The 27,755-nt window shown below is 30.0% G+C and overlaps 1 protein-coding gene across 2 annotated transcripts in view; it reads right to left on the bottom strand.

Moving 5' to 3' along the window:
- The window catches only part of LOC121125560 (innexin inx2-like), a 139,893-nt gene that overhangs the window by 27,076 nt on the left and 85,062 nt on the right, over positions 1-27,755 (bottom strand). For both annotated transcript variants that reach the window (XM_071891493.1, XM_071891492.1), the window contains exon 4: positions 25,734-25,800. In XM_071891493.1, the coding sequence (XP_071747594.1) occupies positions 25,734-25,800 (67 nt within the window). The remainder of the gene's footprint in view (positions 1-25,733; positions 25,801-27,755) is intronic.

The following is a 27,755-nucleotide window of genomic DNA, read 5'->3' as shown; positions in this document are numbered from 1 at the left end:
TGCACGTCTACATGACTAAAAAATTGGTAAGTAAGTGTCAACAGATGGAAGATAGTTGTCATAATCTATTATTTACGAGTGTTGCCATCTTAACGTTGAGGTGGGAAACTTTTAAGATAACCTCCTATATTTGTTTGTTACTCATATTGTGTCGTTCTTTATCTAGAACCGCAATCAAGTTTGTTCATCTTCAGCCCCACATATCAATCCTTGAAGAAGATAAAATCTAACACTCGTGATGTTCCTAAAGATGAGTTTTCTTCTTTAGTTATTGAGGTAAATCAATAGTTATAAATTATACAATTAAATACGTATTGTATTGAATGTTCGTATTATTTTGCTTAATAATGAGAACAGGCATATTTTTGGCAAAATATTTTCAATATTCTAAATGTACATATGATAACTCTTATTTGGCTAAATACAATGTCACAAACATTTTAGGACTGTCAGTTGTAAGGTCCAGTCGCAAGGACCGCTAACTTAAGAATTGGCCCTAAGGCATGGCTGAACGGAATAAATTGCTACCAACAGTACACTAAATATTACAAATTCCGAGTATTGACCAGTCAAACCGAACAATCAGATATTGGTGAATCTATACTTGACTGTATACGAAATAACTTTGTTGATTAAACTCTGCTAACTTTTACAAACAATCATTAAAATCCATAATAATTCTTAATTATTATTACTGATGAATCAAAACCTTTCCAGAATTACGTATGAAAGAGTGAGTAATTATAAATCCAATGAATCCTTTATGGAAATCCCAGTACTTACATATTATTGGGAATAAGTCGGTTACTATTTAAATGAAATATAAACTGGAAATATTTTAAGCAACTTATATTGGGTAGAATATTTCATTTTGATATTTTTATGTTCCTAAGATGGTCCATCAAGTTTAAATAACTAATTTAAAAAAAATGGAATAAGTTCGGCTACCTCTGTTAGTAAATTATCCTAATTGCAAATCAAAACGTATCTTATTAATTTTAAAGCATGAAAATGGGTTGCATTTAAAAGGAAATTATTGGAATCAATAATTTAATATTCGGAACAATTATATTTACTCAAAAAATTATAATGACAAATACTATCTGAAGTGACTACTTCAAAAATATTCATATAAGTTTTTTAAAAAATCATAACTACATTTTTAAAGTGCGTTTACAAACTTTTGCGACCTTTGCAAGCATCAACCAAAAGTATAAGTATAAATTTTGTATAAGCTTGCAGGAGAAAGGTGTGCTCGAATGTTAGCTGTAACTGATATTCTAAAAAAATGGGCAAAAGTAATATTTTCAGATTTTCAAAGGGCAAAATGGTAAGGTTACATAGAGAAGGCGATTCTGCACACAAAATTTCTGTAAGGATGTGGTGTTTATACTTCCAATAGTAATTTTTGAAAAATTTGGGGGTTATAAGGAGAAAAAGGGATCAGGGTGCCTAAAGAAAACGTCCACAAAAGATGCCGCCTCGATGAAATAGACTTTTTCAAGATCTCCCACTAGCTCCTACAAGAAAAATCAATTTCTAAAAGGTGCGAAGTAAGTATTTCGAATCTTTTGACTAAACTATTCATGTTTTATTTTATTCCTGAAATACTCTCCTTTCCTGCTAAAAATAAGTTAATATTGCAGGTGGCCTATAACTTTTGCAAATCACTGAATAATATTATAATCTAAAAAAATTAATTGGACTTCTTATTTTTCTTGGTTTTGGTTCATGTTTGTTTTTATGTGAACACACCACATGTATGAATAAAAAATACAACTTTTTTAATAATAAAATGCTTAAATTATATTGAACAAATCTATTTATATTTATATTTGAGATTTTGTTCTCAATTTATACCATAAAGTAATTTTATTATATATTCTATATTGCTTAGTTATTGCTTGAATTCTTTATAGGTCTTGTAAAATTGACGCAGATATTGACCACTCTTATTCGAAAAATAAAATAAAATAGATATGTGAAAAATCAGAGGAACCTTGGCATTCAATGAATAGAATTCTAACAAACATACAATGTATGTGAAACTACTTAGGTATATTCATTTTACTCAAATTGAATTTATTATGGAGTTTGTTGGAAATCATGTTTGAGTTTTTAAAGGCTTTGTAAGTATGAATTTTTCTTGAAAATACCAGCAAAGATATATAGAAATATTAAAACATTAGAATTGTACATTAGGGAATTCTTTTTTTTTTTTTTTTCAAATTATGTTTTCAATGTGTTAATTTATGAGTGTAATTAGGCAAATCCTTCCTCCTGAACAAAATAATTTCATTAGGAAATGGAAGATGATCTTTGTTTACTTATATTAGTTTTATAGAGTGACGCCATCTTGTAACAAAATAGTACAACTCTGTAATTAATAGAATTATTTATTATTACATGTAGGTGTATGTTATTCGCATAAAATTATTTTTAGCATACATTTTTTAAATATCTAGTTTAAGTAACAAACTACATACTGTCACACCACCATCTGGATAATATTTGTATATGCCCTATTGTTTTTAACAAACAAACGACATGGAAACTTTCCGTTTATTTTAATAACCGAACCTTAAAATAAAAAAAATTGTCAATTACTCAAAAATAATATTATTAAAAAACTATTACAAGCACGCTATTTTAAAGATAGACAATAAAAAAATTAAAAGATTTTGTTTATATTTCGTTTGTTCAAGTTAAAATTCTAAACTAAAACGATTTACTATAAACTATAAATTTATAATAGGGTAATTTCAATTTTAAAACCTCATTGTATACAACATTTTGTATTCATTTGATGTAAATATAATCAAATCTGCACCCCCTTTTGACACTCTTGAAAATGCAACTTATAATTGACCATATGAAAATACTGATTTTGGTAGATATAGAGCAATTTTTCAAATGTTTGACCCTGTCATTTTTTTTTTTAATGTCATCACCATTGCTTACTTGATTAAGAACTGCTTTATAATCTAATAAATAAGATGGTCTTTCTTTAAACATAATTAAATACATACTAAGACTAACTTGCTGATCCTCTTCTTCCCTTTTTTAATTCGTATTTAATATATGTTCTTATATATGTTGTTTAGTATATGTGTGTAGAATAATTAGTTTTTTGGATTTTCAATTATTTTGGTGCTTTTTTAAACAAAGAACCCATACCTTAAGCAAAGTTGTAGAAACATGAAATCGATCTTGTTATATGAAAAAAAATGAAGTTATTATAGAAAAAACAAAGTTGCCCTCCAGAGCCCAGCAACCCGGTCTGATCAGAATGAAATAAATGCGATTTATCGTTGGCTGTTTTTAAAAGTGGGACGTACATTAAACACCCACATAAATTATTTTGATACTTTGTAGGACAAACGTCATTAGTTCTGATTGGACATTTAAGAAATAAAGTAAAAAGTTCTGTTTAAAATGTTGGTTAAGGGAAGTTTTAAGCAATTTAAAAAAGCTTTGGATTTATACGTAAAACCATGCATATAATATTGTTTTTAATTCAAATTGTCTTTTAAAAAACCTTTAAACCAGTATTTATACCTTTTACTAATGCTAAAAAACTGAATTTATTACCTCTTAAATGTCTCAAACTACTATTGTTGATTCAAAACACATTCTCTAGCAAACATGTTCCATGTATAAATAAATATACTACTCTAAAATAAGTTAAATTTTTCTTGCAAATATAACCTCGTGCTCTTAATGAAAATATTGTATGTAAGTATATATATTGAATTTTTTATCATACAACATCTGAGGATACTAATGGCATGAAGGAACAGCTGTACCTAATATAAAATAATTTTTAGCCTCATATATATATATTTTTTTTTTTTCAAAAATGTTAAATGTTATAATTTAATCCCTAAAAAAATTGTCCTACAAGATTGTTTTACTCACTTTAACATACGGGATCTTTTCATCTAATATACATATACATATATATATAAAAGATAATATGTTGATTTATCACACAAAGAAAAGAAATTTTAACTATTTAAAATGACTTAATAATTATAAATGCATTTAGTTTTTGTGCCTCATATTTTTTTGTTTTGTTTTCTTTGCTTACTAATTCAATCCGTTTAACACTCCGTTAGTAAACATCTTTTCTGTAGCGTGGTTAGTAAAAAAGGTACAAAAGTAATTTTAAAAAACAAATATATTTAATGACATGATAACAAATTGAACGATTATAAAAATTTCGTCATTTAAATTTTGAATTATTTTTAATAGTTTTATTCATTTGTCATTCGTAAATATCAATTATAATGCCAAAAATACTTGTATAAGTATGAGAATAACTTTTTTTATGGAAAATTAGTTAATTGATGACGTTGTGTGTATTATATAAAATAATAATAAAGAGAAAAATCGAAGAAATCAATTGTAAAAATAAAGGAATGGCTATTAATCAATAGTTAATTAAATTTATTAAACCTTGACAATAAAATATTGAATATACAATACATCCTACAAAAGACATTATCACCATAAATATATAATTGTTTTAAACAAGATTTAATGTTTCAGGAGAGCACAAAAAAAAAGTATTATATTAGCCTTAAAGGATCTAAATCATACGCTCAAAAAAGATATTTTTATATGTAAATATTAAAATATCAATTTTTTTGACATTATATCAAATGTTGTGTTTTGTAGGCCAAAAAGTGGGAACTACTCTTTTATTATTCTTCAACAATATTACTGAATGGAAATACTCAAAGATACATATAAAAATATTATTTGGAAAATTAAAATGATATTTTTTTTAAATTTTAAAGTTGGATATATGTATACTTTTAGAAAAAAAGAGTCCACGTTATCATGTACGTCATGAACACTACAAAGAATTCCAATACCTTGTACGAGGACTATAAACTAGACCTTCAACTAAAGGATTATTTGGACCTACTTCTAACTAGTCATTATATTTTAAACCATGTTTATTTATAATATAATAATTTAGAAATTGAACCAGATCGGCTTAAATGTGAAAAACCTTGTTCTATAATTTTTTGATCAAGTTTGTGTTTCTGTATTCTTAATCATTAAATATTTTTTACAAAAGTTTATAATTGGGGTATATTTTGAACTTAACCAATCAAATCAATAAATAAAATATTTTTTAGATACTATATGAGGAATTAGCTCGTTCACAAAAAGGCATTCATATTAATCTAAGCTGTTAAAAAATCAATTCAATTGAGCCAAAATAGCAATTGCATCCAAACCTTGAAAATAAATTTTTAGTCCATTTCATTCGATAATTATTTAAGACAATAAGCAAAAGTTCCGTAATAAAGTTTATCTACAGGTATATATCTCAAATAAAATAATTATATTAATAAAAAAATCTCATAAGGTCTTTGGAACCCTAATAGAAGCCTATTAATTAATTATTAATCTATCACCAGTATCAATAGCATTTAAATATAAGATATAATACGACGTACTTGTTATTAAATTATTGGATTAAATCTTCAAAAATTATGTTAAAATATTGAACTAAGATCATTTGTTATCTAAACGAAAAAAAATAGAAAAAAAAATACCATAATTCCTAAAATAATTGCAATTATTTGTGATAATTAGAACATCAGTGGATATAGGCCAATATGGAATCGGAAAAAGCCAAATTTTGTTTTACCCTTATACATTGGACAGTAGACCTAAAAAGAAGAAGGGTTATTGTATCTCAAGCTGTTTCTAGCTGCTTTTTTTTGGAAATAAATGGAAATCAGTTCAATTTGACAGATACATTATAAAAAAAAGCAGAAATACATTTGTTCTAGCTTTCATGAGTCGCCAGACTTGAACATCAGAAGTACTACTGGTCTGTTAAATATAGGCCACCACCTTTTTTTCCATCTAATGTTATCTTCATGGACAGCTTCTTTTTTTTTTTTCTTAAATACAACAGATCAACACCTCCTTTTCGTTCATTATATTTTTTTAGAAACGGCATCATGAAATGTCTGATTTATATACTTTTTTTTCATATACTATTTTACTCTCTTGCTTTAAAAAAAAAGGAATATATTTGATACTGTCTCTAAATTTTAGCAACACTAAGATATTTTTATAAATCACTATATTTAACCTACTGGCGAGAGATTAATTCTTTAACCACCCAATTTCAAAATGAAATAAAAGTGTAAAGAATGAATGAAAATGATTAAAAGTTAATTCTGAGTAACATCAACAATCAAAAATCATTTTTTATTAAAATTTATTATGTAGATCTTATTCTGGACAAGATATTCTCCCTTTTCCCAGAAGCTACCTATAATTTTAGATTAAACTACACTCTCGATTCGAGATAAAGTCTCAAGTAATGCATTACAAATTTTAATTAATTTGTACTTTTCATTTTATGTAATATTATGTAAAGTATTCAGGACGACAGAGAAAGAGAAATTATTCATAAATGTTTTCATTTAAATTGAAAACTTCATACTTTTATGTAGTGTTCAATAAATTGACTGATCGTTTGGATTAGCTTAACATTAAATTAGTCGCAGTTCTAAGTGATAGGGTGAATCATGTCTTTATTTATAACCTACATATGTTATATTTGGTAAAATGAAAGTAATTGGTGAAATGAAAAAAGAAATAAGATTAAAACTAAATCAAAAAAATATTTAAGTTATTTTGTGATACAAAAACCCCGTATATAATTTTGCCATCTTTGGTTGTTAATTTATTAATATACAAAAAATATTATTTTAGTGTGCAAAATAATGAAAACATGGTTTTTAGTTATTATCAAAATATTTCATTAAAAGATGTTTATAACATATACAAATATTGCACCAAATTAGGCATGTAAAAAAAACATTATACACGAGAGTGTTTGCTATTTTGTAAAGTTGACCTAATTCAAATTATCATGGATCAAGAAATGTGTTTAGATGTTGATATTGACCTTCTATTTTTTTTTCTCTGCCATCAAAAACCGTTATTCTTCATCCGGTCAAATTTTCAGCATTCTGGAAATACCTCAAAATGAGGTCAAAAAAAAAGAAAAAATCTTGTAACAATTAAAGCCTAAGAAACTTATCTTATAATTCTTTTGAATTTGTTAGTAATCTTTTTGACTTTATTATATGGTCGTTTTTGTAAGTGAAAACTCATGAAGTAACTATCGGCGCATATAAACATAGACAAGTAGTTATGGAAAATCCATAATTACTTGACTATAGGTTTGTATGCGTTAATAATTAGTGAGGACACCAAAAGATAAATTTATTTTTACAAGTGCCCCTACTGATTCTATGTTTTATTTGAAGTATAGTAATAAATGATTTATTATTATTGTGCGTTTATAGTTACTTTATGAGCTTTAACTTACAGCACTGACTACATAATAAAGTCAAAAAATTACTAACAAAGTCAAAAAAATTACTAACAAATATAAAAAAATTATAAAATAAGTTTGTCTCTTCTTATGTCTTAATTACAATAAAATGTGTTCCTTTTTTTTAAATTGATCCCAATTTGAAGTAATTCCGGAATTCTGGAACTTTGACCGGAAGCAGCGTAACGGTTTTTGATGGGACAGAAAAAATAGTTAGGAGGTCATTATCGACACCTAAACACATCACATTATACATGATAATTTTGAATCTGGTCATCTTTAGAAAATAGCTAAATCTCTATCATACGTCCATCAGGTTAATCACATCGTATAGTATACAAAAAAATCCTTTCCAATTAAATAATAACAATTATATAAATTGAAATATATATATTTAAAGAATTCGGAAAAATTATTTATTTGAAGAAAACAGTATATTACTTTCTTACTAAAGGAAGATTTTATAATAAAAAATCTTGGCAATATCGATACTAGTAAACAGTTAAACACGAATCATAACATTAAAGAAAAACAAAACCAACTAAAGGCTTGAAATTCTAGGCATACATATCATATGAGGGTATTTTGAAAAGTCCATGTAAAGTCCGAGAGGTATTTCCTATTTGCAGGTATTGAGGTTATGTTTAGTTAGGTGCATCTCTTGGAAAAACAGACACCAACGTTCAACCAGATTGGTTGATTTTTTTTCCGTTTGCCTTTGTTTGAATCGAGGAATCAGCCGCAAAGATTATGGCAACTGTTTTTTGGATTCGCAAGGAATAATCCTCTTCGACTACCTCCAACAGGGTAAAATTATTACAAGTGTATATTATTCAACGGTTATTGGACCATTTGAAATCAGAGCTGCAAGAAAAACGCCCACGATTGGGTCACAAAGAAGTAATTTTCCATCATGACAATGTACCAGCTTACACCTCAGAAATTGTGGTCTCAAATTTAATGGAAATAAGGTTCCAACTCAAGATTCCCACATCACCACTCTCTTATCATCCCTCACCATGTCATTGATTTTGTCAATGCTTTCTGGAGTCGTAATCTCAACAGGACGTCCACAAAGTTCAGCGTCACTTCTGCCCATATGGTAACTCCAAAAGTATGAAACCACTTACAAACTGTTCTAATCGAAGGTGCAGAGTCTCCATAATGTTTATCAAGCTTTTTTAGGCTTTTTTCCTTTCATAAAGTAATTTTTAATCAATACACAAAATCCTTTTTCGTTCATTTTTTGAAAATTACTCCATTTCCTCAATTCCAACGAATCCCACAAAGAAAAAAATAGACTGATCTGTTTGAAAGTTTGTATTTGTTCTTCCAAGAAACGCTACCAACTAAACATTACCTCGATAGGCACCACTAGTGCCATCTCTCACACAGACTTTTCAAACAACCCTCGTATAGTTATAAAAACATAATCCCAAAACATCAGTTACTTATTGGATCTTAGTTAAAAGTTACATTTCTAAGATAGTTATTCAATGTTGGGGGACGCCGAATGGTAATTTAACCGCTAAATATATCTGTGTTGATGATAAATATTCTAGATTAATGATAGTAAAAACATATGAGATATATTATTGCATGAAAGAAGAACGGAGAATGTAAAAATATTTAGAATCTTATCAGGAAATATTTCACTTGGTTTTTTCTGCCTTTGGTATTTTTATGAATAGTTTTTTTTTATGAAGCAGAAATAATCAAAAAGCTATAGTCGACATTACATGATGGCTTTTTTATATGAAGAAATCAAAGAGAATAAAAAAAAATACTTGCCAAAACTTAGTTTTAGAGTATCTATGCTTTTAATAAAGTACATATCACAAAGTTTGAGTACATTTAATTGAAGAAAAAAAATATATATATGCTCGATTAATGATGATTAAAGGATCGTTTTTACTTCCTTAAGTGATAATTTTATAAGCTATTCTACTAACATAACTTTTCATCCCTTGTTTTATAATCAAGTCTTACTTTTCAGTCCTTAATGAAGGAAAATGTGATCCCTGTGATGTCATTAAGTTGTTTCTTCTTTAATTCATATATTAATTAAATACAATTAAGGAGCGATCCAAAGGACCAGCCCTTGGCTTAAATACATTGTACAAATTAGGACGGAAACAATTCTAATTTTTACTAACGTTATTGTAAAGTATTTCAGTTTACAAATTAAATTAGGTCTGTAAAACTTTAAGTATTATTATTCTTGATTTAACTTAGTAGTAGATAGAAGAAAAAAAAGCAGTGGATACTATCGAAGTGAGAAAAGAAAATAAGAAGAAAATCATTTTTATTCCGTTAAATGGCTTCTAAATAGTTTCTTGTAAATTATTTGTATTCATAAAGTATATATTTGAAAGTAAACACTTGTATGATAACATATATATATATATATGTCAATATTTGTTATTAAACATAAACTCTTGATTAGTAATATCATGTTAGATTAAGTTTACTGAAATTACAAGCATTTAACCTACATTGGTTACCCTGACGTGATATTGTAGGTTTTTTTTTAAAGTTAACATTCTTTTTGAACTTGGGTAAACACTAATTTATATATTGATCAAATATTATTTATTGAAACACAGTTGACATAGACTCAAAATCACGCTAATTAATCATAACAACATTACATTTGGGCATTATAAATATAAAGTTTTAGGATTGTTAAAGTTGAAATAATATAAATTCATTTTCGATAAAAACTTATCTGAAACATTAATTTCTTATAACTAAATTTGGTATCAAAAATGAGTCATAAACTTTGATGAGATTGAGTGATGTATATGGGATAACAGTTTGTAGCACTGAGTATACCTTAGATCGAAAGAAAGGAAATAAAAAAAAAGCAAAAAAAAACGATGGAAAAGTTATCAAATTAATTAAATTCATAAAAATTAAATGAAAAAATAGCTAGTATTACGAATATTTCCAAGAAAATACAAAGTTGCATTTATTCTAAAATATGTTTTAGGAGCATATTAATAATGTTTCTAGCTTTAAAATCTATTTTCCTCAGATTTAAAGCATTTTTATGAATACTGGGATGCACAAAATCCCACTTAACAAAGGTCTATAACAGGATATCCAATTTTTTAAAGTGATGGATTCCTCATTTTTGTATATAAAATGGCCTCTTTTCAAAAAATAAAAAGTATTGTAACAACAAATGTCAATTGTTTATGGAGGAAATTTTTAAAAATAAAATTTGGTAATACAAAAGTGAAAAACAGGTCGTTAAAATGTCCTAATATTCATTTGCTTATCATAAACAAATCTTATCAACAATCAAATATTCGATATTTTATCAACTTATGATTTTTTTACTACTCTTGCACTTAATTAGTTTTTGAAACGTTGATATGATGAACTCAAATGGACTCATATTATGCAAAATAGTGTTGTTACATGATGTCAGTCATGTTTGGGATCTTCAACAGGAAATTTTATAAGAATAATAGCCTTTCTTTGTTTTGATCAAAGAAAATGTTGAGTTATTTACCTTGTATTTGGATGTCAACATGGAACTGACATATAAAAGGATATTTCTTATGAAGAATTTATCACTTATGTAATATTTATTAAAAATATCTTATTACATCAGAAAATATTCTTATTACACAGTAAAGTAAATAAACAATTATTATTATAATTGTAAAGAAATATGACAAATACATTTTGTAGTTACAACCTAAACTGAGTATTTTATTTACACAGGCTACTATCAATATTTTTAATGCTAGAAACGATAATATCTTTAATTACTTTTGCATGTTCTCATGAGTAACAAAGAATACCTCTGATTAATTAATATGGAGTAAGTCCTTGTTGGACTTTCAGTCCAATTGAGGATCGACATTGTTGCTATTGTTTTTTTTTTTTATAGATACGGAGATTTGTGTCTATTTACTTTCTTACATAGGTACTCGCAGCTCATTTAATCAAACGTCATTAAAGCTATGCGTCTTTCCTGCCAAAATATTCCTCCAACTGTCAGTGTGACCACGTTAATCTTCTGTTTCTTTTTTAAACATATCGGCATAATTTTTACAAATATAGCCATTACAGAGTAACGTCTCAAAAATTTAAAAAAATTTAAGCCACTTTCCCTACTCCATATTTTTATTTTATGCCAAACTTTTGATTCAAAAGTTAGTTATTCAACAATTTCTACACTTTTTATTCAATATGCCCCCTCCACTCTCAATGATAGTTTCATTACGGGGTCGAACAGAAGCACAGCTCCCCTTGAAAAATTCTAAGAACAAGTTGTTCCACTCCTCCGTCATCACGGGCTTCAGGGCATCGATATTCGGGTGATAAGTCTTATTCGTATTGACTTCCAAGACACACCAACAAGCAAAGTCTAAGCGGTTCACGTTGTGTGAGGATGAAGGCCAAAAGTCTGCCGACCAGAAGGCAGACATGTTCGACCTGCAGAATTGCTGCACCTTCTGGGACGTGTATGCCAGGTGAGCGTCTTGGGTAAACAAATAGTTGTCCCTGGGGAACGTGCTCTTCAACCATTGTTAGACATGGTGCCTGAGGACCTTATAGTAGACGTCTGTGCTGACTTTTTCATGCCCTTGAAGAATTAGGGAGGCATCTTGCTGCCGTTCGACGCAACTACGCCGAAGACCTTGACTTGAGCTGTATGTTTGGTACTAAAGATTCCCTCAATCTTAAGTCCTGATTTGGCTAAATAGCAATCATTTCTCCTGTTCAGAACAGCGTTGACTGTGACTATCTTTTTGTTGGAGATAGATTTGTGCGCGGAGGAGATAACACACCTTCTACGTATTTCTTGTTGCTCTAACATTTTTGATCACACAATAACAAAAAAAAACACCTCAAACTGTAGCTTTTTTGTTAGTTCTTTCGAATGGCGCCAAATACAAAATTTGTTAGACATTTAGAACTGAAGCTAGACAACCTCAAAGAGGATTCTAATTTTTGAGTACTCAACCTATAAATTTTCAAAAAGAAAGCAGTGCACTAAGAGAAAATTTGTATCTTGTAGAAGAAAGTGACGTGAATCATCAGTAACCATGATTTTAATAAAAACTTACAGCCATCTAACAATGAAGAATATAAGAGTTTTCAGGATAAATAATTAACTCTTTCTAAAAAAAAAAGATGCTCTTTATGTTATTACTAGTACGCTTGAAGTGTTTCATAGTTATTTTTAGAAAAAATCATACACTTTCTACTTTTGCATAGAAGAAAAATAAACTTTATCGCACCAGCTATATAAATGCAAAATACTATGGATAATATTTGATAAACTGGCAGAAGAATTAAAGATAATTATTGGAAAGCCATTGAAAACGGAGGATTATTTTTTTTTGTCTCCACATCGGAAACTAACCTAAACTAGCGTGCAGTGCTTGTATCACTACAGTATTATTTTTATCCAATCAAGGCCAAGTAAAGAGATTTGTGCCTCTATTTTTTTAAATATACCAAACAATTATTCATACATTTTAATAAACTAGGATTTATGATTTTTTTAAATCATATTAATGTTCATGAATAATTTATCTGATTTATTTAATTTTATGTTTTTGAGTTCCAGAATAAATTAATACTAGTTAAAAAAGTCCTTGTGGGACATTAAGTGGAATGAAGAATAGAAATTGTATTTATTGATGCATATGTTCATCCTTTTTACGGAGATGGATTGGTGTTTATTATCTATCCTTCGTAACTCTTGGAAGCTCATCTAATAAAACGCATTCAGAGCTAGTGTAGTGTCACTACTTATTATTTATTAATACAGTCTAGTCTTAGGATCTGTCTATGGGGCCTGTACTTGAAAATTTGCCTAGAAATGGCAATGCTTTTTGAAGTCAAATATGATATATGATATACGAATATATATTCCAAAAAATATTCATGTATTTATTACAATATAAACATTTTATATTTTTACTAAGTTGTATGATTTATTCAATTATATAGCTGAATAATTAAAAAAAAGGAAAAACATCCTCCTCGACGTCACTAAGGATCGATTTACCTTCTTTAAGGACCGGAAAGAGGAACTGGAATGGATGGCACCGAATTGGACTTGGTCCTAAATAAGAAACGACTCAAAACTAGTTCATCTAAGTCTTCCCAAACATTTTTCAAACTCTCATTGTGACCACGTTATTTTTTGGCTTATTTTCCTTAACGTACCATCATTATATTTACAACTAAAACTATTAACCGATTAACGAGGACATTTTTTTTTAGTTAAAAGGATTTGATATTGGTATATAAGGTAAACCCAATAACTATATTTTGTTTTTCCAAAATCTCGGATTTGTTGAATTTGTATGCTTTTGTTGACCGTTATAAATATTTCCTTTAAAATGTATTCAAAAAAAGTACTAAAAAATATAATCGAAAAGCTAAAGGACTTTTTATGGTAATTTTTATTTTATTTCATGCCTGTTTAAATTTTAACCTTTTACATAAAAACATTTAAATCATAAAAAATAATGAATTCCTTATCTTTGAACATGATTGGAAATTAACCTATATTTAAGGCAAATAACTTTTTCTTAAGTAAATATACCCTTAGGCTGGTTATTGCTAAAGAATAGGTTGTCAAAAAATTGGGTATTAATGCATAAATTAGTCCCAATAATTGAAAAACATAAAAGTTTGAATGGGCCCACTGTAATAGTTTTGATTTATATATATATTATATACAGCGTGTTCCAGCTAATTGTGAGACTGTATCTTTGGAAATGTCTCACTGATTTACTTAATAATGTTCCAATTTACTTCTTTATATATACTTTTGAAACAATAAAAAGAAAGAATTTTTGTGACTCACATTTCTTCATTATACCGTGGATAACTGAAATGAAGGCCAAAATAAATCGTGTGTCAGCAATTTTTGACGCGGGAATGAGTTATGATTTGATCTTTAATAGAGTCGCCTGCTCCAAGGATCTCATTACCAAGATTAAAAAGCTTAAAGACGACGCCAAGAGTCTCAAAAGTCGTGTGAAGACAATTTGACAAATTTCTGTAAGTTCGGTTTTCGGTAAATGTTGCTTCTCTCCTTATCATACAGTAACTTTCTCGACTATGGGATCTGGGGCCCCCATCTACCATGTGAATGCTTAAAAGGCTACCTTGACTTCGGGTCGAGGATTGATGCCATGATAGAGACCAAGGGTGGACAATGTAAGATGTAATTGCTTTTATAATGGAATATACATATATATACAAGATTACCCTAAATTCTGTAAAATTAAGAATTGTATGTAACTTCTTTATTTATATTACAAGACGGCTAAAACTTAAGATAAGTAATATTTTACAAATAATTGAAAAAAAAAAATCAAAATGATCTCCTTTTACTGAAATTATAGTCTTGAGTCTATTAGGGAAGGTATTGCAGCAGGCATGGACCATATACATGGGAAGGTTGCCCCATTCTCGAATTAGAGAGGTTTTCAATTCATCCAAATTTGAATGAGATTTCTTGTGGCCCTGTCTTCCATCATGGATGAGATTCAAAAGTCCTTCTGGTTGAAATCAGGACTGAATGAAGGTCAAAAATAGGGCTTCAAAAGCAAAGATGATGAGTCTTGCACCACCCTTGCGTCATATTGGAAGCATATAAAAAAACACCATCTTCTTAAAAGGTCCAAGGTTCTTCATTGAGGTGGAAATTTGTCTATGGACGAAGAACTGTCTCCAGGATAGGATTTGCATACCCTCTGCTATTAACTTTGACTCCAGGGGGTACAAAAACTAAGGGGACCTTACGAGATCTGCTGACAGCTCCCCAGACCATTATTGACTCGGGTTTTTGTGTTCGATAGATTCCATGGGGTGTATTATATCCTTTTATTGAGTCAAAATCCTTTCCTTTTGAGGGTTTTATTTAGCCTCAAAAGACAAAACGATAACATCACTGAAAATTATGTTAGAACCATGCCAATTTCGGTTAACTCTCTTTTCTTTGTTTTTGACCAAAAGGAGATGTTTCCTTAAATGATGACAGGGAACATCTTCAGGTTCTTCTTCAAAAGATTTCTCAAAATCCTCTCTTGTATGGTTTAAATGTTCTTTGTTATCCGTGTCGTTCGTTGTAGACCAATTCAAAAGCGATTTTTGACACTATTTGTATATTTTTATTTGTCTTCAATGTGTTTATATGGAGGTCCTCTTAATATTCATGGACTTTAAGGTCTTTAAAAATGTCTGGGTTGTGTTTCCCAAACAGTGAAGCTTGACGACAGCATTCCAATTGCCTTCCATACTCGTAAATGGAAAAATGAAAAAAACTCTCTTAACAAACATTGTTGACTGTTGATCACTGATTTACTACGGATTTTGTTCCTTCATAATCTCGAAGTTTCTATGATATATAAGTTTAAACATTACTACTTATCCTTTTTGATAATTTTGATTAAGTTGAGCAAGGGAAAGTTAGTTTACGATTTCCACATACATATTGCATAATATACAGTGTATATTATATGCAGGGAAGAACGGATACAGTCTCAAAATAGAACAATTTCTACTCGCCCTTTTTCAGGAACATCAAAAAAGCTTTAGTCATAAAATTTACCTCACAACTCTATAATAATAAATATGAAAAAAAAATATTAATTTTTCTCCATTCTAACCTTGAGTTATTATTTGAAAATTGATTTTGAAGGCTGAAAGTAATTTTTTTGAAGGATAAATATATTTTATTATTCCAATTAGTTTTCCGTTAATTTACATCATTTGATTTATTGATTATTCTGTTATCATTCATTGTTATTATTATTATTTCTTCAAGTTTTAACTATTTATTTTACAATCATATATAAGTAATTTACTCTGATTGCCTGAGCTAATGGATTCGGATAACCTATATTCCAAATATAAAATTCGAGAGATATTAATACAAATATGTACAAAAAAGATTAATAAAGAGAGTCTTAATTAATTCGTAATTACCACACAAAAAGTAATATAAGCACATATTAATTCGTAGTTGTGTGAAACTAACTGGATCCTGCAGGAGTCTTGTCAAGGAATTTCTTCAAAATGATTTTGAAATTAGAACTCCGCGAAGTTGCCAATTGACGAACACAGTCATCTTTTTGAGTATCCTCTTTCACTTCATTTTCTAAAATATTTTCAAAGATAGATATCCCACGTGGAGCATCCTTTTCAATAAGTATATAACTAGAAATGACTTGATTCATCCCTAGGGTAATTTGATTATGTGAGTAGGAGGCAATAGCCTTGGCGAAAACTTGATCCCCCTCTGTTCGTTCAGGGATAATTTAATTACATTCTTACTCACACTTTCCAAAATATAACTCGGCTTAAAATGATCTATAATCGACATAATGATGCGCTGTTGAAATATTAAGTGACAAAGAACCAAAGGGCTCACAAACAACAGGGATACTGCCACTTTATAAGCCCATTGATCGTTGTATACTTCCGACAATCAATCCTTTAATTCCCCATAAATATCATTAGTTCGGCTTTTTGTCGTTTCAGAATCTTCAATTTCTTTGATGAGAGCTACACTTCCACTCTCATCCATACTAATAGATCCGAGTCTTTCTCAAGATATGGGATATTTGGATTTGAACTACGAATAGTCCATTGGTCCAAGTAAAATGCGAGGCTCCGTATTCGTCTTTGGAGTATCGAACGGAGTTGCCTCTGAGATTGATGCAAGAGTGTTTAATGAGGGAACATTATCATTATCATTCATTATTCGTTATTCAAATTCAAAGCTAAATCATTGAGGATACATTTTTAGTCATTGTAAGGCATTGATGTATAAGAGCTACACTTTTGAAATTATAATAACATATATATCCAATATAAACAAGTAAAAATATAGCTTTATTTTTTTCAATATTCTACATAATACTTTTATAACAGTAACTTCTCAATGCAGTCTCCCTTGGTGTCGATAGTTGGTCGTTGCAAATATAAGGAAAGATAATCATATCTTTCTCATAACTCATAGGTTTTGGATAGGATCTTGGTAGAGATAAATACAGCATTGTGATTAGAAAAACAAGAAAAACCCATTGTTCTTTATTTGAAATTATGTTTATTATTATAGATCGTCATCATGTAAAAATTCCCTTTTGAAATTAGAATTTTACCTAACTTTTTCTGCATTTTTTTTAAAGCAATATAATTTTAAAATATACTAATACGTACCCGTAGTAGATATTTTATTTCGAATTATGTTATTAGTAATGCTTTAAATAACTCCAGAATTAAGTTCAATTTGTTGACAGACAACATTTGAAATTATTTTATTCCTTTAGCCAGTATAGTTATAATAATCAATAATATGTTGTTCCTTCAACCATAATGTAGATACATACTAATACTATCTCGCTAATTCTCTTCTTCCTTCATGTACCTAATTCCCTTTCTTAATTCGTATTCAATATGCGTCCTCCCTTTTTCCGTGTGTATCATAATTTGTTTTTTGGATTTCTAATTTTTTGATGCATTTTTGAACCAAAAGCCAATACCTTAAAAAAAAAACTTCGAGACGCAAGGAATCGATCTTCTTTTATGACAAAAATCAACTCATTTGCGAAAATGAACTTGCACTCCTAAGCCGAGGAATTTGGTTTGAGTAGAATGAAAGAAAGCCCTGTGCATGTAACTCAAAATTCTGAACAACTTTTATTTTAAATCTAAAGTCAGTATATGTCTAAATTTTTAAAATAATAATCCTAGCTTTGCGTTTTTATTACAACTATAATATTTTATTATCGTAGGTGGACAAATATAATACTCCTCCGGTACAACTTTTTATATGGTTATAGCTAGTGATGTAAATCGTGTATATTTTTTGTAGGCCTATTTTTGGAATTGGTAATCTAAAGAATTAATTTTCTTTCCCTTAGCTATTGTCAATATTAATTAACTGCTAAGTAGTGAACTTACTTTCCTACTAAATTCAATTACATTCATTCTTGTGTGTACATAAAAGAGGGATAGTAACTTTGAGGATTTGTTGCAAAATTATGAGTGTATGCCCTTATTGGACTGAGAGTGGAACTGAAGAACGACATACCCTGGGTCTTTGTTTATTTTATTTCCCCCTCCCTTTTTACAGCTGATTGAAACTGATCTAATGAAACATCGTGACAGCTAATCTGCTCTACTCCAGGGTCATTATTTCTTTTTTATCATGCCCTAAATACACAAAATTTTCATGAAGAGTTATTCACTTTCTCCCCTTTGCTACCTACAAAAAAGATCAGATAATATAACTATGATGTTTACAAGGATCTTCACTCAGTAATACCATATGTATCTCTCCCGCTTTCTCCTTGCGTTCTACACAAATCCCATTCCAGATGATATTTAGAGAAATGAAAATGGCCACATTTTCATACGTGCAAATATACAATTTGCTTATACAGTTTTCAAGTGAGAAATAATAATTTGTACAAAAAATTCTACAAATGTGTCATTGCTTTGCTTAAAAATGCACAAATGTTGACTTCTTTACTCATAACTAATATTTCTGCACGCCTTTACAACAAATCATTCCACATTTTGTAATAAAATTATTTCTTTTATAAATGTATACAGGGTTCTACAGCTTTAAAGCGTTTGTTCAAATAGGAACGACTTATATATTTCTGGTAGTAAAATTGAAAGTAATAATTCCATACGTTGAAAAGTCTAGTTATTATTTTTTAATTTTCTTAATTTCAAAATGGAAGCTGATTTATTTAACTTTTGTTGGTGATGGAGAAAATTGCAAAATTTGACGAGTTGCATTCAAATGTAATATGTTCAAAAACTACTACAGGCTCGTTCTGGTAAATATAGACCATCTTTAATTATATCCTGAACAATAAGGAAAGTATTTAACTTGGATATTTGAAAGTGAGAGGTTGAAAGGAGGAGGGGACATAATAGAGAAAAAACCACAAGCCTCGGAGTTATAAAAAAACGAACTCCCATACCCAACGTAGGTCTGAAGCTTTCATTGAAATCGTTATCTGCGACTAAGACTAATCCTCTAGCCAAAAAGCGCCAAGTAAACCGTGCAACAGTCTCCATGGCCATAAACACTGACCTTAGGATGAATTCATACCACATCTACAAAAGACATATCCTTATAGACAATATGAAGGGCACCAGGGCTGCCCCGGAAGAAAGTTGCTGAACGAGTTGAAGTTGCATTGTAACTTAAACATTTTTTATTCGGATTAGCAATAATGGACTCTCGACAAATCTCACAACATCCAAAACGACAGAAGGTTGGCCACAGAGAAAACTAATGTCCCCCACGTCTTTAAATCCAAATTTTTAGCCAGCAAAATGACCCTTTGGTTCATAGGGATGCAACAGGAGTCTCTTTCTACCATCTTCTTTAAGCCAAAAGAGAGGGTGGGTGCCAATAGGTACTTTGAACTCTTATCTGACCAAGTGATACCTTCGATGAAAGCTAAGTTCAATGGTGCCGAGTTTCTGTTTCAATGTGAATTGTCCCCCCTCTCACAAGGCCCATAATAACAAAAACTTATTTAAAGAATAGAAGCTGTCATTTTGACACCCCCACAATTAACCCTCTAAATCCTCGTAAATGAATCTCATGGATTACTTCTTTAAGGGGAGTTAGATAGTAATGTTTCTATCTATTCAAACAAAAGAATCCACTCCTTGAAGGCATTTATCATCAAGTACTGGAGCAAAGAAAATCCTTTAGGCCTCGTTTCGTGCGAATAATTGGCGAAAATGGCAAACATACTTCATGATTTTTTTTATGTATTTTTAAAAGTCGTTTATAAAATTTCAAAGCTCTATTTGCTTCCCATAAAGATGCATTTAAGATAGTCCGGATTTACCTTAAATACCCTGTATATTAGAGGCGGAGTGGTACGAGTTTCATAGGAAATACCGTGTCTAAACTTTAATAAATATGTCATTTAATGATGCCCATGTCTCGATTGGCCTTCCTTATAATATTGTATATATGGCTCTTAAATCTCAGATCACGAGAAATGTAAACTCCTTAGTCTAAGTAATCATTTAACAACAAACATATGTAGGCTAGTGAGGGCAGAGTCACTGAGTTAAAAGTCAAAACCTTCCACGATCTCCCCTAAATTATTTATAAATACAAAACCCACTATATAAAATTTTCACTTGTGATTTAGTTTATAAAATAAATCGCAAGCTTTTATTTTAAGTTATGAGCTCAACTACATCAAAATATATTTTAAGTGTAATACAATTTATATGAAATAAGGAGGCATTGTAATTCATATTTTTTATAAAAAAATATATTTTATTATAGAAAAAGAGAGTAAAAAAAAATGGAAAATACAATGTCTATTATTTTTTCTTACATTTTATGAGTCATTCATCATTTCTCAATAAGTAAAGTAGGGGGGAAAAGTTCTATTATACTACTCAAAGTGCCATCAGAAATAATTCGAATCTAAAAAAAAAGAAAACTATTGACTTAAAATGTTTTTACATATGGGCATAAATATAGCATATATATTAAAATATTTTCACCAGCGTATACGCATGATATATTAGTGTAGAATGTCTGGCTTGTTAAGTTGAATAGAAAAAAACACCAATTATTTAGTGGTATACGGTACAACAATTAGCTTAAATTGTGTGTAACTAAAATGGGAACAAACATAAAAGGTTTTAAATGAAGAGTAAGGATTAGAGTTACATGTTTGAAATTGTTAGCGATGTTTTATGATTTTATAAAGAAAAATTATGAGTAACTTTTTTTATATTTTATTTTGGTTTTGAATCAAGGAACAAACAAAACGAAACAACAATCTCATTTTGCTCCGCACCGGAATAAAATTAAGGAACATTGCCCATAATTTGAAATCCTCTTGCACCACTGTGTATGCAGTGTGGGACAGATTTGAATCATTTGGGTCCCCTTGAAGGCTAAAAGTTCAAAGTTTGGCTTGAGTCCAGTTTCTGTGATTTTTAGCATGCTTCCATGTAGCACCATCGTCACGAATCCACTGGATTTCAGTATAAGTAGCATGGGGGAGAGAGAAACTTGTTGAACATCCCACATGGATTATGCGTAGGCTAACATAATTACAAAATAGAAGAGGCCTACAACAGGAAGACTTTTGAAGGCTGTTGTAGGAGCTAATGAGAATTATATTGAGTAAATTATAATTTAAGTATATGATGATTTAGTAGCAAAAATTTCAAGTTTCTATCTCTTATTGTTCTTGAGATATATGATAAAGTATTGTTGTACTTACATTTGTTTGGATTTCGATTACACACCCTGTATAATCATATATAGGGCGTAAACTTTGTTAAACGACCAACACTTTTTTGAAATGAATTTTCTTCTAAGCTAATCATCCAATTGCAACAAAATCAAATTGAAATTAAAGCTCAGTAAAAAAGAACACTATTATTATTCAATATAATTGCCTCTGGCGTCAATGATAGGCTTGACTCGACCTTGAAATCAGAAAAGGTCAAGATGACAGTGTTCTTTTGTGTATTCCAAAGTTCCTCTGGGATCCTACACATCCGCTCGGATTTTGTGTTGCAGGAGGATTTGTTGGTGTGTCGCTCAACTGTACTTCACGAAAAGAAGTCCATAGTATTAAAGTCTGGTTAGCTTGGAGTCAAAGCTTCACTTCAAGGTGAAGAAGGCGAAAAATTTTGTCCTGAGCGACAGCGATGGTTTCAACAAAATTCGATCTCCAGCCTTTTTGGACTCGATGTAGGAGAAAATAGACAGAAGCCCGATGAAAAGCATGAGAAAGATGGCCAAGGGCATCAAGGTCTCCGAGAAACCGCTCAGGAGGACAACAAAGTACCTGGGACCCGTATCTTACGTTGGAAGGCCACCTCAGTTGTTGACAGAGGTGACAAAGGCAAGGGAGATCGAGAAAGGGACTGACATTCCCTGGACAAAGCACCGTGCTTTGGTCATGATGTTTGGATTAATATGCTCCGAAGGGAAGAGGATGGGGCTTCACTGGTTTGAAAAAGGAACACAGGGTTGGTATGCAGGAGTACCTCGACCTCATGAACAATGTAGTGAAGCCGTGGCTGGATGAGAAATATCTGGAGGGGAGCTACGTGTTTTGGCCATGGGAGATGTTGTCCCTGATATCGTCGGACATGAACCCCTGGACTATAAGGTGTTGGGCGCTATTGAGAGGAAGGGTTTGCAACTTCTCATACCAATGGGAGCCCCCGAATGCTGCAGTGGACATAGAGTGGGAGGACTTTGTGAGGAAGACTTGCTTGGCCTTCTGTCTCAGGATCTAGGCCACGCTGGCGGCCAAGGGTTACCATTTTGAGAAATGACATAGCTTATGATATCTCAATAAATCAGTAAAAATTTCGATTCTCTGCCGCTTCTATCCTCAAAATCTGGGTGAAATTGTACACGGAATCAATTACTGCACGATTCCCTACCATACACTGTATATTTAAAAAATAAGCAAGCCCCCTCCCCCTAAAAAAAATCACTGGTTAAAAGTTCTAAATATGAGGGGCTGTTTATTGAAATATTGAACTTGTTCACATCTATATTTTTTCTACTTTTACTCATTTTTGCGTGTTTTATCAATTTTAATTAATGTTATTTAGTATAACTTTGTTTGTTTTTTTAGTTCCGAGGAAATAAATATACAGAAGTTTACTCAAATGACTTTTTATAAAACAACTGAGTAATCGATGTACAATACATGATATAATATACTATAAATCTACGGCTTAAGGATTATAAAGTGATATATATTTACAGGAAATAAATTATATTTGTATATAAAACTAGTAAATAAAAAAAAAGGTTTAATACTTTTTTTTTTATTTAGAAAACTTTATATTGGAAGTTTACTCAACTGGTGACTTGTAGTCCAAATTTGTAACTTATCAACGTCGTAGTTGAATACTAAGACCCAGAAAGAGAAAGTATATTTAAATCATTTAAAAATATTGGTGCCAGATTTTCGGATGTACATATTCATACAGTGACATCCGTCAATTATTTAAACTTTGCTAAGAAAATATATATGCCCCACTTTATAAAATTTGGCAAGAGAATGGGTCAGTATTAGCATTTAATGACTAATTTCTCTGTAGTTAAAGTAATTTTAGTTTGATAACAGTCATTAGGTTGATAAGTGATCATAACTTTATGATTTTGTAAAATGTGAATCCTTTATTCATAAGGACCCTTTTTTTGATTTGGTCTGTTCGAAAATTGGTTTAAATCATAGATTTTTTATTTTTTATTAAGAAATTATGAGTTTTTGGCAAGAAATTAAGTTATAACTTACAGTTATTTCTGATTTATGTATAAAAAATGAGTAAGTTTTTTCATTAACAGGTGTAAATTTATATTTGTAATTATTCCATTACCCCGTGTTTTTAGCACTTTTTTCAAAGGGGGCAATATATTTGAACCTGTCACCGGAAAATAAATTCTTAGGAAGTGCATTATTCAGTGTATTTTCATTTCTAGTAATTATATTTCCTGGAAAACATTGTATTCCCATTTTGAGGAGGGAAGAGAAATTTAAAAAAATATTTCTACATGTAATATACCACTAAATAATAATATCCACAGATTTTATTCCTACTCACTATTAATGATGTCATATCTAATCCATCAACACTATCTGACATGCTCACCCACGAATCATATCTGCCAAGACGTTGCTCAATGGACAACGCGCTCGAGATAAATTATTCTTTAGAACTCTTGGTGCGTAGGTTTGTGCCCTGATCGTTCCTAGAAAAGGAGATATACATTATGTATATAGACTTCAAAGAAGATTCCTAGGTCAGATGGAGTGGGAACATGGATAAAACGTCGAATAGACAAAACAACGAATGGATAGATTATCAACCATAGAATATAAAATAAGGGGCTCCTCCAAATGGTGTTGCGATGTATCCCATCTAGACATTTCCCGCCTGAAACATCCTCCAACCCCACCACTCCTATATAAACTACGAGTATATACCAGTAATATACCATCCCCCTTATGCAACCTAAATGTTAGGGCTGTTTTTGAGTACGGCCTTTCCACTCACAGCCCTTAATTTGCACATCCAAGTGTTGAGCTACCATTAGGCCCCCAAATGGAATTAACCCCACCATCACAACTTATATTTAACTTACATTTTCAAAAGGCAAGGGCCCCACAAAATTGAGGCTGTTTTGGATTTGAGCTCGTTTTGGGAACGGTCGGTACCAGAAAGCAGCCCAACTTCCTGGATATAAATTTAGAAATATGGACGGGCCTTTGAAAATAACTTATCTGACGGTGGTGGGTATAAAGAGGAGGTTTGAGGGGCCATTACTGTTGTCTATGTAGGGGGGGAGATGTTTCTTACAATTTGACGTTTCCAATTTTCAAATTTTGAGGTATATATGGGAGTTTGTGAGGTTTCCTTACTGTTAGTCTATGTAAGGGTGGTGAGGTAAATATCTAAGGCGGGAAATATCTGGAGGGAAATGTCGTAAAAACTGTTTTTCATACTTTGTAATTTAATATTTTCCAGTCGATGTTTTGTCCATTCTACATTTCGTCGTTCGACGTTTTGACCTACTACCGATGGAGTAATTGTAATGTTTCTTTATACATAATCAGTGTAACTCCATCCGACCAACTGAAGGAACAGCAGATTAAAAAATATACGTCTCTTATTCATCATTAGTCATCTCCAGTACCCTCTGCTGACTACAGAAACCTCCCTATAGCGCTTTACACAAAGCTACTTCCTAGTTTAGAAACATAGCCGTATGACGTCACTTATTATCCCTCTTCAAAATGAGAATGAAATGTCCGAGAATAAATTTTACAGGGAATGAAATTACTAGGAACTAACTCATATGGACTTAATTTACTAAAACTGTTTATTCTTAGCACCGTTTGAACCACTGGAAGTTAAAAAACAGTGTTGTGTCAGTCTTTATTTTATTTGGTACATTTCACATCAGTCTACGGATCGAAAGATTACTAAAAAATAATACTAAATGAGGTCATTAAGGACCAAAATGTATAAGTTCTTGGACTGAACTGAACTGAGAGCTACCAGTTTTCAGTCCTATATAACAACTGACACATCACTAGTCAAAAGTGATGTATTCACATTTTTATTCTGTTAAATGATCCTTTGATTATATATTGAAAACTACATCCATTGAGTTTATGAGCTGTAAAAGTGTCAAACTCTTTAAAAAGAAGGATTCCCAAAACTCATCTGTCAAATATGACCGTGTGGGGTTTGAGTCTTTTACGCATAAATATTGATTTTTTTTTTCTTCTTTATAATAATATTAATATCTTTGTGTTCTTACCAAATGATTCCATCAGTCCACCTTCAAAGGATTTCCAAAGCTTTCGAGGTATATAAAAAAGCATTGCCTATAAAAAAAGTAATAAAAATGTTAACAAACTATTACAACAGCATATTTTAGTGTATATATATATATATATTCATATAAGAGGGGAATAAATTATGTAAGACAAGTAAAAACAACACAATGAGATGAAGGGAGAGAGCAGACCACAATTGAGTAAAGATGTTAAAATATATAATAAAAAAATAATGCTATCCTTATGGTCCAAATATTTCTTCTTCTATTTTTTTTCAAGAAAAAAAATTAATTAAAATTAATATAAGGGAATAAGAAAAAAAGTTTTTCTTAAAAAATAATATAAAATAAAAGAATTTTTTTTTTTTTTTTGGTTCTTGAACCACAAGTCGTCGTCTATGCTTTTCCCCCTCATCGTTGCGATTATATATTTATTATGTTCTATTCATAAGGGGAATCTTTATTTATTTTAATAGTTTTTTGTTGAGAGCCACTGTATTTAGTAAAACATTTGAACAAAGATTGTTCAATTAATTTTGTTCCCAAAATCTCTTGCAAAACTCTTATATATATATTTTTTTCAAATTGCATTATTTAAGTTACATGAATTTTATATTATATGGTACTTCATTCAGACTATAGGAACTGTTTAATGTACAAGAATAGACAATAGAATTCACTTTATTCAATCAAAACCTGACTGGATCTCAAAACCTAAACGATAAGAAGAAGTCGAATTTTTGTCAAAAAATTCAAATTACTCCCTGGCCTCATTTTCTTGTGATATTGTAAATTTGGTCTTGAGCTTGATTTTTTCACATTTCAAGGAGTTTTCAACTTCATTACTACCGTTTAAAATCCTATTGAGTTTTTTTGCAATACTAGCGATGTGTATCAAGATCCAACACTTGTCGGACGTTAAACCATCCCTATTTCTACTCAAAAATCTAATGGATCTTGTGGGTATAACTAAATTTTTGATGTTGTAAGCGATAGTATTTAGAAAATAAATTCAAAAGCATCTTTTGAATCAAACTTATTTCAATTATATGATATAACCCTAATGCTTCACACTTCACAAACTTCTAAGTAACTATATTTATTAAAATTAATTATATTTTTTTAAGATAACTAATTATATTAGTCAAAAAATTGTGGGTGTTTTATTTTATTGTCTTTACCTTCAAAAAGATGCAACTGATCTTAATAGCTAAACCTTTATGGTTTTGTGAACTATAATAAGCAACATTTTATATACTAATATAACCCTTGATAGCTTCATAAATATAGCAAATATTTTTGTAAAAACAAATCTTAAATAATTGAAAAAAATAATAATATTAATGTGCTTTATTTTTTAATGAAGTTGTTTGTCTTTCTACTACGACAAACTTTTTATTATTGTTTTGTAAATATTATTATTAGGTTTCCTAAGAAAGAGTCCATTTTTCAGTAATTACAAGACACTTTATATGCACTGTTTTGTTTTCTTTTATTTAGATGTTTCAAACCGAAAAATATTACAAAGTCATATAAATATTGCAACTTTACAGTTAAAAAACAAAGACATTTTGCTTTATAATTGGTGACTTATATTCCAGGTAATGCGGATTAAATAGATGCATTTAGATAGATTAGCGGCCTTAAGCTTAAAGAATCAGATACTGCAAGTAAGCAATATCAAAAAATTGTTGGTATGGTAAAATATTCATTAAAAAGGTCATTATTAATTTTTCTTAATAATTAAACGCATATCCTTTCAATTATTATTGACAATCCATAATTATTTTTTATTTTTGTAAATGGAATCAAATACAAACTATCCTAATCTAATGACAAAGAAAAGTTGAAATTTAATAAATAAGACCAATTCATAATTGCAGTCAATATAACATAAAACGGTAAATTATAATAACGAATAATTTATAAAATGAAGAATGAAAAATGTTAAAAATTTAATTATGATATAACATTATACGTAAGAAATGCTCATGTTTTTAATCC

Source organism: Lepeophtheirus salmonis, chromosome 10 (assembly GCF_016086655.4).
Source record: "Lepeophtheirus salmonis chromosome 10, UVic_Lsal_1.4, whole genome shotgun sequence".
NCBI classification, from domain to species: Eukaryota; Metazoa; Arthropoda; class Copepoda; order Siphonostomatoida; family Caligidae; genus Lepeophtheirus; species Lepeophtheirus salmonis.
This window is presented reverse-complemented; position numbering and strand designations above follow the sequence as displayed.